General features: G+C 39.2%; 1 protein-coding gene across 5 annotated transcripts in view; it reads right to left on the reverse strand.

Annotated features, from left to right (window-relative positions):
• Nucleotides 1–1,028, reverse strand: part of COL11A1 (collagen type XI alpha 1 chain) — a gene marked incomplete at both ends in the record, with an annotated part of 228,661 nt that extends 227,633 nt beyond the window's left edge. For all 5 annotated transcript variants that reach the window (XM_080693166.1, XM_080693164.1, XM_080693167.1 and 2 more), the window contains one exon: nucleotides 923–1,028. In XM_080693166.1, the coding sequence (XP_080549292.1) occupies nucleotides 923–1,028 (106 nt within the window). The remainder of the gene's footprint in view (nucleotides 1–922) is intronic.
• Between the last annotated feature and the right edge of the window lie 10,552 nt (nucleotides 1,029–11,580).

Below are 11,580 nucleotides of genomic sequence, written 5' to 3' on the forward strand. Positions count from 1 at the left end.
GCAGTCTTCCGAGCAGGTCTGGTCATTCAATATTTGGTGGTGCCACGTAGGAACATTTTCTTACCTCTCTCCTCCCACCCACCCCACGCCCCCTCCCCTTCCCTCCCAATCCCTATTTGCTGGGCGACTTTCATCATTCTCCAAGAGAACAACTGCACGTCCAACCTGCAAGAAGTGTGTGTGTGTGTGTGTGTGTGTGTGTGTGTGTGTGTGTGTGTTGGGGGTAACAGAGTAGAGCAGGGGGCAGAGATACAGGGAACTGTTTTTCCTATCTTAAACCCGTTCTTTACAATCTGTGAAATGATCCCTACTGAAAATCGCCCCAAAGTGCCCCCTACACACACACACACACACACACACACACACACACACACACACTGCACAATGTTCTCAGTCTTCTAGATTAGTCCCCCTGGTTTCTGTTATATCCCCCAAAGTAAAGCAGCCTCACTTCGTCGCAGACAAAGAACTTTATCAAGGTTCATTTTATACCCTCTATATTTTCTCCTCAGCTCACCCTTAAAAAGATATTCATTCCCATTAGTTAGCACCTGGAGAAATCAGAAGATTTGTTCAAAGAGCAGTCTAAGGACTGCGCTTCAGATAAAAGCTTTATTCAACTACCCTTCTGTACGAGGTAACAGTTTTCCTCTTTTCAAAGAGACTGGAAAGAGGCTAAGGGCATTTTCAGCCAGCTCTGTGCCTGACAGATTTCTGCCTGCTACCTACCTCCTCTCCCATTACGGTCCCGCCTACATCCATCTCTCAGTATCCTGTCTCCACTTCCAACTCGGTGGCAACTACAATCTGGATTTTATTTAGAAGAATTGGGGGGGGGGGGTAAGAGAAGGGGCCAGGAGGAGGGGCTCAAGAAGCCCCCCGTGGCAATCTCCCACCTCCTCAAATCCAGTTTTTTTCTTACCTCCTCTGACCTCTCTCGCGTGGAGGAGGAAAGTCAACGCGAGTGTAGTTAGGGTGAAATCCCAGAGCCACCGCTTCGTTTTCCACCTGGAGGACCACGGCTCCATCTCCGAGCCCCGCGTAACTCAGCTGGAGACTGTGATGACAAAATCGACTCCGTCCCTGCCAGGTACCGGCCGGCGGGGTCTGCTACACGGCCATTGAGGAGGGAGAGGAGGCAAAAAGTCAAAGGGCTTTTTTTTTTCTTTTTTCTTTTAAATTTGATGGTCTGCTTCCTTCCTGTCTCTCGCCCTCGCCTCTCCCTCTGGTTGGCCCCGCCGACTGGGACCCTCCGATGCGTCCTCTGCCGGGCCCTGCCTTCAGACTGAAGGCAGATGAGGGGCTTCCACCAAAAGGCTGCGAGCGCCGCGTACCCCTAAAGGCTTCACGCCGTCAGTGGGCCGGACGAGCCGCCCGCAGCCCCCCTCCCCCTCCCCTCCCCCTCCCCCACCGCCAAGCCCCCCCTGCCTCCGGCCAGGGTCAGACCCAATCACACGCCTCCGGCAGCCCGAGCCCGCCCCTGCCCCCGCCCCGCCCCAGCCTCGGGGCTCCTGCAGGTCCAGCCCACCAGCACCCCCATCTCCCCTCTCCTCTCCTCCCGCCTCTCCTCCCCACATCCCCGGGAAGAAATGGGAGGGCGCTACGCGGGACGCGTGCTTGGCTCTTGCACTTTGGGAATGAAAGGAATTGCAGGAGAGCCCCGAAGCACACGGACTTTTCAAGGAACTTCTGTATTCAATAAAAGCAGCTACTTGTCTGCTCGCTGCCGTCTGGTAGCCTGCCTGCCTTTCGTCGTCGCCGGGGGAGGGGAGAAGCCCAGCCTTTGCTTCACCACACCGCTGGAGTCCTGGGCTGGCAGCTGTAACCTTATCCCGGTGCAAAACTCTGCTTCTCCGGGCAGAGTGACGTGGAACCGGCGGACACACTGCGCTGCTTGCTCCGAAAAGAAGTATTTTTTTTTCGTTATTTTTTTAAGCCGAGAATAAGGAACGAATGCAGGTGGTATGCAGGGAGTCTAAAGGTCAAAACCCCTGAGTTCATAGGTAAAGTCACTGGACTATTGAAGTGGACAGGCTCCTCTCTCAAATGTCTAAACTCAGCACTAGATTTCATTCAGGGGCTTGCCTCTTAAAGAGCTGAACTGTGCTCTGAGGGAGGAAGAGAAAGAAATTTATGGGACCTGACTTTTAAGGGGTGAGTAATTTAATTTTCCAGCTGATTCTGTCCTGATCCTGAAGGAGGGTGGAAAAGAAGGCAGGAGAGAGGAAAAGAAAGCAACTAGGAAAACCCCCAAGCGACTGGGCCCACAGCCCCTCATATGGGGCCTGGTGTTGGTCCTGAGCCTCAGGGAATGAAAACTAGTCACTCTATAGTAAAAGTAATGAGGAGGGGCAAGTTTCCACATCCCCTTTCTACTGACTGTATCCCTAAAGGTCGTTCGTTTTCTTAAACTTTGAACTTAAATTCCCTTCCTCATTTCTTTTCCACACTTACATAATTCCACTTTATTGACACTTCTTTTTTGTTCTTAATCTTTCCTAAATTATTTCTCTCAAAGATTTTCTGGAACATTGTGCAGCTACCCAATAGACACACATCAGCTACCCAATAGACATTTTTCTGTTAAAGAAGACTAGAAGCCTTAGCCAGGACCTACATTGCGTATTTTAGACATTTAAGTACTTAAGAGTCTTCAACTAAGTTTATCAGGCACTTATGCTCAATTCGGTACTAGCCACCAATATTTAGAAATGCAGTTTTCTATTGGTCATTATGGAATCTTTTCTTCATATGCTTTAAGAGCTAGAATAAAAGCAATCTGAGACTAGATTCAGCCCCAAAATGGAATTCTTCAACAACAGAAATCGAGGCATATAAAATGAAGGAAAGCAACTAGAAAAGGTTTTCCATATGATTGTCACTCATTGTGACACACACAAAAAAACTCCCTCATCAAGAAGTTTATCTTTTAGATTACAGGTTTAAAATCTATGCAATGCTTCTAATGCTGTTGGCAGAATGTTTGGGAAGCTTTCCATCTGCTGCAGAAAATTATGACCAACTAGCTCTTGAGATTATAACCTCCAGTTTTTAATGTAATGAAATAATTTAATATCATCTTGCATTTGAACTTAGAATGTATAATTACAAATTAAGAACCATGCAATGGCAGTGATCAGTTTACCACCCTCATTATCCTTCGGCTTCTCACACAATGAAAATTTGTATGCATTTGTAGCCTCCAAACTTTTTAAAACCTGAATTTTGGATCCAATTCTTTGAATATATGAAAATCCATTTCCAGGTCTCTCTCTTAAATGTAAAATAACGAAACGAATACAACTGTACAAATACATATTTGTGAGGTTGCCAGACGCTTAATTCAGTGGAGAGAGTTTGTTATAATTCTTGCGGCCATGTGTGGGGATGGGGCTCCAAATTGTTTCTCAATAGCTCTCTTGATTTCTTGAGAGTTCCATCCATGGCCTGATACTGTTCTAGAAGGTGCAAAACTATGCAGACGATCAGTGGGCACTACTTTATGGTCACATCTCAGACTTTCTTACTGCTTGTGAAAGGGTCCTTTCAGGCAAAATGTCTTTGGTGAATAGAGCTCTTACTACCTTATACTTTCTGTACTCTGCGGTCTGAATTCCTCTGGCCATTGTCCAACTAGGCACAACCTGGGTCTGAATTAATGCCTCTGGAAGGAAACATAGTAGATTCATGGTGAGGTATAATTATGCTTAATCCCTCTAGCCTGGAGCTAGCTGCCAGATCTAGAGTGTTCCAGAAAACTTGCCCATGGATTTACAGGAGAGGAGCTCAGTGAAGGGAAGAATAAAATTAAACAACAAAGGAAGCAGAAGAGAGCCACTTCCTTCCACTACCTTCAACTTCTCACTGAGTAACACTGGTGGGATTATGTCTGGGGCTACCTTTCAGCCAGTCTTTGCTAATTGTTTACACATATGATCAAAATGTAATAGTACATGACAGTTTCCTTGACATTGGTCTTTATTTGAAGCACAATTAGTGATGTGTTTCCATTAGGTCACATTAAAAAAAAAAAACATTGGAAGTTATTTACTCAACTTAATAGAATTAGTCTTGATTTGCAAGCCTGACAAAAACAAGATAAAAAAAAATAGTGAAAAAACAGTCACTTCCTTCATAGCAATATTTTCAATTAACCATTTGGCCTTGTCAAAAAAAATGAGATAATAATTTAATAATTCAATGGGAGGTTCAGTTAAGGAAATCTAAATGTTCTACACAGTTTCTAAGTCTATGGAGCTTTATTCAATATTGTGAAATGCTTACACATCTCCTTCAATGTCTTCACAGATCTCTGGGATTCGGAAGATCCAAATTAAGAACCAACGTTTCAAATACTGAAACCTGAATAACCAAAAGGAGACTGACATACTGTCCATAGCTGGATGTTCCTAGTACAAAGAGAATTAGAGAATCGAATGTAGAAAGAGCTATTTAATAAGCCTTAGATTACTATAATGGGAATTTTGGGGGGGAAAGTACATTAAGGATTAAGATTTTAGAAATCATCTTTTTTTGTGTGTGGTACTGGGGATGGAATCCAGGTGCATTCTACCTCCAAGCTACACCCCCGGTCCTATTTTTTAGTCCTTTTATTTTTTGAAAGAGTCTCACAGAGTTGCAGAGAGCCTCACTAAGTATCTGAGGGTGTCTGCAAACTGTGATCCCTTGTCTCTCTGCCTCCTGAATGCTGGGATTACAAGCATGCACCACCACGCCCAGCTAGAAATCATCTTTTAAATCGGTTAGCATTTATTTTCCTTTTATCATGTTGATGCATGTTTTAACCCTATTTTAGGTAGATACAAAGATGGAAAGACAGATGATAGGTAGATAGAAATTAAAATGTTCTTCAAACACTTTACTAGAATTGAAATCACCCCATCAAATTTATTTATTGAAGGAGAGATTATTTGGGGGAGACTTTCTTCCACACACCAGAAATAATCAAAATATTTAAAAGGAAACCTCTGTTTTTTGTTGTTGTTGTTGTTGTGCTGGGGTGGAACCCAGGGGCTTTTCTACCTCTGGACTATACTCCCAGATCTATTTTATACTTTATGTGGAAACAGGGTCTCACTAAGTTGCTGAGAGCCTCACTAAGTAGCTGAGGCTGGCTTCAAACCTGTGCGATTCTCCTGTCTCAGCCTCCCAAGCGCTGGGATTACAAGTGTGCGCCACCATGTTCAGCAAAGTAAATAGCTTTTAAATGTAATCCTGCTCTTAATGTGTCTAATGGCTTGCCTTTTTTCCCCCCTTTCTGAATTTTAGGTCAATTATTTGAAGAAAGAACTGACTAAGGAGTTTGACATTCATTTTATAGTTTTTCTGTTACATGGGTGGCAGAAATTAGTCTAAGAGTGAAATTAGTTTCTCTTACCTCACAGATGGGCCATTGTATTGTAGAGAGTTGGGGTGGGGAAGGAGTGGAGAAGTTTATTTCCATAGTCTAGTCAAGCTCATAAGAACTCCACAGTGATGACTGGGTATATTTTGGCAGCTTTACCCTGAAATAACTTAGAGAACTTCAGAGAAACCCAAATTTAGCCCAATTTCCATGATACAATAGAATCTTCAGTTGAAAATGTTGTTTGGTTGGAAAGTTGAATGAGCCAACTTGGAGATGACAGACTCATCCTGTTTAAAGAACCTAAAATCAAATAAAATCTAAATGAACTCCAAACAAGCAAAGAATGTGGCCTTGTGCATTTGTGCATTCTTTATGTATAAAAGATGTATATGTGTGTGTGTGTGTGTGTGTGTATGTGTGTGTGTTGTGTGTGTGTTGTGGTATTAAAGTTTGAGCCCAGTGTCATTCTAATTCTGAGCTAAACCCCTAGCCCAATTTGATTCTCATTTTGAAACAGGGTCTGGCTAGGTTGATGAGAGTATCTCTTACTTGGTGAAACTGTCCTTGAACCCACCATCCTCCTGTCTCAGCCTCCTAAGTACTGGGATTATGGGCCTGTGCCACCCCACCTGGCTTTAAAAGATCTTTTAGTGAGCTATACTCACAGAAAACTATCAGGTATTTTTTTTTCCATAATTTTCCAATCAAAGATAAAAGGGAAGAAAAGGAAAGAATAATTCAGAGTAAAAACAGATATTAGATCTTGGGGAACTTTGGTCAAGATATGTCTACTCTATCTTTTCTTCTTTATGAATAAGTTTGGCATTTAATAAACTTGTGATATCCTGAGAATATGTATGTCCTCAAAACTATAACAATACTTATAAAGTAGTATAGGAAAACACCAACATCTCTATTAGCAGAGGTAAAGGAAAGGACTTTAAACATTTTTGTAAACAATGTGTCCTAGCAAAAGTCAGTACTATACTAAGAACAAATAACAATGATTTTTTTTTGGTGATATTGGGGTTCCTGGAAACCCTTCTACCACTAGGCTACACTCCCAGACACAGACACACACAGGCACACACACACACACACACACACAATTTTTTTTTTTTTTTTTGAAACAGGGTCTCTTAAGCCAATGAGGCTGGCTTTGAATCTGAGCAATCCTCCTGTTTCCGCCTCCCAAGTGCAGGGATTACAAGCCTGTGTCACCAAGCCCAGCATACAATGATGTTTTAATATATGTAGTGTTCTAAACATAATTTTGAACAGTATTGGCTTTATTCCAAAAGGCCATTATTAATAAAATAAGGTTGTTTAGGTAAGTGGATTTTAGCCTCTTCAAAGTGATTAATTACTCAAGAATTATTTATAGTCAGATGCAGTGGCACATCCCTAAAATCCAAATACTTGAGTGACTGAGGCAGGAAGACTTCAGGTTATAGGTCAGAAGTGCATGTAAATTACCAAGACCCTGTTTTAAAATAAAAAGTAAAATAGGGATGAGGGTATAGCTCAAAGGTAGAATGACCCTGGATTCAATCCTAGTAGCACACACAATAAAGGAATTAGTTACTTTCAATAATTATTTCACAAATTTAATTTGGTATTAAAATGATAATATGCAAATAATTTTCTTTTGACACTATTTTGTAATACAAATAAATACCAAAAGGCAACATAATCATAAATGCATTATTCCATTTTCTAAAATAAGTAAATCCTCTGTTCTACCTCTATCATATCTGCACAGATTGAGCCATATAAAAATCACTGGACAGTCTTATAGTAAATATTATTTCCAGATAACCATATGTAATTGGTTTGTGCCCTCACCATTTACATGGATTCTTTTAATCCTGAAACCAAACTCCTGTGTTTCAAAATATGAAGGCTCACAAAACAGATTTTTAATTATATGCAATATATCTGTCATTTTTAATGACAGTCTTATACATTCCATAACAAATGCCAAATATAGCATTTAAGCTAGTGAATATGGTTAAATATTAAAATAGATCTACTAAAGCATCTGTATTGAATAACTTAAGCTTAATATGTTTTGCAGATTCTCAGTGTTTAATAACCATCCCAACATTATATTTTCTGCCTGCTTTTGTATGGTCAAATTATTGCACATTAAATGCTGGACAAACAATAAATCCTATTTTTAAATTTTTCACAATCTAATCTGCAAAGACTGGAAAACCACATATGGATATAAAAGATTGAAAAGCAAGCAGTAATTAATTAATGTGAAAGTTATTCTGTTTAAAAACAAAATGTTGTCAGGCCTGGTAGCACCCTCTTGTAATCCCAGTACTTGGGAGGCTGAGACAGTAGGATTGCAGGTTTACCACCAGCCTCAGCAATTTAGTGAGGCCCTCCACTATTTAGTGAGACCTTGTTTCAAAATAAGTATAAAATAGGGCTGGGGATGTAGCTAGGTGGTAGAATGACCAGGGTACAATCTTCAGTACCTAAAAATAAATAAATAAATAAATAAATAAATAAATAAATAAATATTTGTCTTCATGACATCATCATGAGGTAGGAGTATGGCAACTTTAATATTTCTTTTATGGATAAGATATAGAAGACTTAAAGTTCAAACCAGGAATACAGAAACAGATGGAATACATAAAAATTTGTTTGCACACTTCTGCTTCATTATTAATTCTGCCCTTATATATGATACAATTTTATAATATATTCTGTTTTAGCCGGGCCTGGTGGCACAATTTGTAATCCCAGCATTTGGGAGGCTGATACCTGAGGATCGTGATTCACAAACAGCCTCAGCTACTTATTGAGGCCCTCTGCAACTCACTGAGACCCGGTTTCAAAACAAAGAATAAAAAATAGGGCAGGGGGTGTAGCTTGGAAGTCGAATGCCCCTGGGTTCCATCCTTAGACCTGCAAAAAAAAAAAATAGATAGATAGATAGATAGATAGATAGAGTCCGTTTTTATATATGTTAATTACTAAAATGAAAACAATTCCTAGTACTACAAATATTAAAATAAAGTAATATCAGAACCATTTATTGAACCTTTGAAATATCTCTTGATTTAAAGAGTTATATCTGTAACATTTCTATGAATAAAACTTCACCCTTTTTTCAAAGATAAATAATAATGACTGATTTTTTATCCCAATGCTAATGCTCAAGTTTCACTTAGTCCTGATAGTTTAAAATCACTTCATAATTGTATATGCTTCTATAAGTAGAAAACACAATAGAAGTAATTCCAAATTATTTTTATACTTTCTAAGAAGTAAAAAAAATGAGAAAATGAATTCAGTGTGTTAAAAAGTAAATTATACTAATATTTTGTAAATGTCTAGAACATCTTGAGAGTTATATCTGTGAAGGAACTTCTAAGCCAAAATGTTAACATTCTGAGGTAGAAAATATATAGAATCTGAGATGACTATTTCTTTTATTTCTTTTTCTTTTTCTTTTTCTTTTTTGTAGTACTGGGGGTTGGAACCCAGGGGGATTCTACTTCTGAGCTATACTCCCAGTCCTATTTTTTTTTATTCTTTATTTTGAAACAGGGTCTCACTAAGATGCAGCGGGCCTCAGTAAGTAGCTGAACCTGTGATCCTCTTGTCTCAGCCTGCCAAGTACTGGGATTACAAATGTGTGAAACCAAGCCCAGCTATGACTATTTCTTTTATGACTATACATTCATTGATATCAGAGCCCTTATTCTATACAGTGTCTTCACTATCTTAGTTTCCCCTTCTACACATGATGTGGCTGACATTTACCTTAATTGCTCACTTTAATTCTTCTTTAAAACACAAGAGTCAATTTAAGCCATTTCCACTTATTATTTTAAAACACTGAACTTTTTGTTAGGAATCATGGTGCTTCTTAGACCCAAGCTTGGATTAAACCCTCAGGTTGCTGCTGGCAATACCTTGGGGCTTCAAGCAACCAAGAAGGGAGACTAAATATCTGCACTACTTTTGAAACTGGACTTTTTAGGTGTGGACAATTGAGATATTTTCACCTATTCCACACAGCACAGCATATTGAAATATTTAAGTAAATCAGGGTTCAAACTTCAAAAAGATCCCATCATACCCATATCTCTTCATCTCCACAATGTCATCACAATTAGGATTCTGCATAGCTTGTGTCTATGCTCACATGAACTTTGTGACAATCAGAAATCACTGCTTCCAGTAGTCAGTCTCTCTCTCTCTCTCTCTCTCTCTCTCTCTCTCTCTCTCTCTCTCTCTCTCTCTCTCTCTCTCTCCTCTCTCCTCTCTCTCTCTCTTTCCGAAACAGGATTTCTGGATAAATTTAGATAAATGGATAAGAAAAAAAGGAAGAAAATGCCAAAGAGTTTACATTAGGATTTCAAATTTGGGGGTTACAAATAGTCACCCAAAAATGTTTATCAAAAATTGTACCATGAGTTATCCTCAAAAATATGTAATATGTAAATAAGTGATAAATATTTTAAAAAATCACCCTAAATCATAGAACATTTTGCATTAAAAATAATAAATTATCTGAATAATTAATTACCTAGAGGAAAAATAACTTTCTATAAGAAATCATAATTTGCAACCAAAAATTTGAAAAGCCACATTTCTTAGTACTATCTTAAATACTACTTTTGGGAATACAACAAATAAAATTCAATAATGTGATAATCAGAAATAGTTTAAGCACATATAAATGCACACACATATGTGTATATTATATATATATTATATATATATTATATAGAAGTGCTTAACTTCATAAATAAATACTTGTAAATAATGTAAACAGTATTCAGAAATTTAAAGATGGATATTCTAAAGGTTTTTTGTTTGCTTTGCATTTCCAACCACAGAACAGAAAAAAAAAAAAATACCTGTTAGTTTTTAAAATCCTTCACGCATGGTGGCACACGCTTATAATCCCAGCATTTGGGAGGCTGAAACAGGAGGATCCAGGTTTGCTGACAGCCTCGGCTACTTAGTGAGGCCCTTTGCAACCCAGTGAGACCCTGTTTCAAAATAAAGAATAAAAAACAGGTCTGGGGGTGTAGCTCAGAGGTAGAATGCCCCTGGGTTCCATCACCAGTACCACAAGTAAAGCAAAATAAAATATACAATAAAAACCTTTTTCACTCTACTCTCCCCTTTTAGCAATATTCTGAAGAATATTTGCAAAGGATGCTTTTCCAGCTCATATTTGTGTATGAACACTTCTGCTTCCATGTGCATTCCAGATCTATTGCTAAAATTTTTTCCTGACTCTTGAATTGCTAGAGAATTCTGTTCCTCAAAATTTCAGGGCTTAGAAGATAAAAGAGTGAGCGATTTTCAAGAAAAGCAATCAACATGGAGAAAATTGCACCTCTCAGGGGAAAATGTTAGGGCATTGATAGAAGAAAGAGAGGAGGTAAGAGCACAGGGAAACTGAAAGGAGACACTGGCAGCAGACTGTACAAATGAGAAGTACTGAAGAAGAGTTGACCAGAAAGTGTTTTTTATAAGTGCTGCCCTATGATGCATTTTCTTAAGAACTCCTATTTTTTTTCAATGAGAAATGTTTAGTTGCCAAATCCAAAAAACTCGGGGTCTTTCTGTGGGAGAGAGGTATAGTTGACTAAAAGTGTCTGGGATGGGCTGTAACATAAAATATTAAAGCTAAATATGAGGTCCATAAGAGGACTGCTGAATAAATATCACTCATGTCAAAAAGGAATAACAGATGAGGAATCCCCAGTATCTCAGAGTATAAAATAACCACCATTAACATTCTGTTAGTTATCTAAGAAGCATAACAAACCAACTTATATTTAAGAGCTTATAGCAACCTAAGAAAATTTTCATGATTCTGTGGGTTTGATAGGCACAGCAAGGCAATCCTACTGCTTATAATAATGTTGAACAGGGCAGCTCATAAAGCTGCAATCAACTGGCACCTGGCTAAGTAGAGCTCAAAGAAAAGATGGATTTAGTGACGCATCTGGTGCCTCAGCTGAGGTGGCTAGAAACGCCGAACTCTGACTGGACGCCTCTCTCTCGTAGGCTAGTGAGGCTTCCTAAATGTTGGTTCAGGGCTCCAAGACGGTAGAATTAGAAACTGCAGACCTCTTAAAAACCAGGCTTACAAGTAGAACAATGTCACCTCTGCTGCATCCTTTAGGTCAAAACCAGTAGTAAGGCAAGTCCAGATTTAATGGGAG

Source organism: Muscardinus avellanarius, assembly GCF_963383645.1.
Source record: "Muscardinus avellanarius genome assembly, chromosome: 3".
Taxonomy (NCBI): domain Eukaryota; kingdom Metazoa; phylum Chordata; class Mammalia; order Rodentia; family Gliridae; genus Muscardinus; species Muscardinus avellanarius.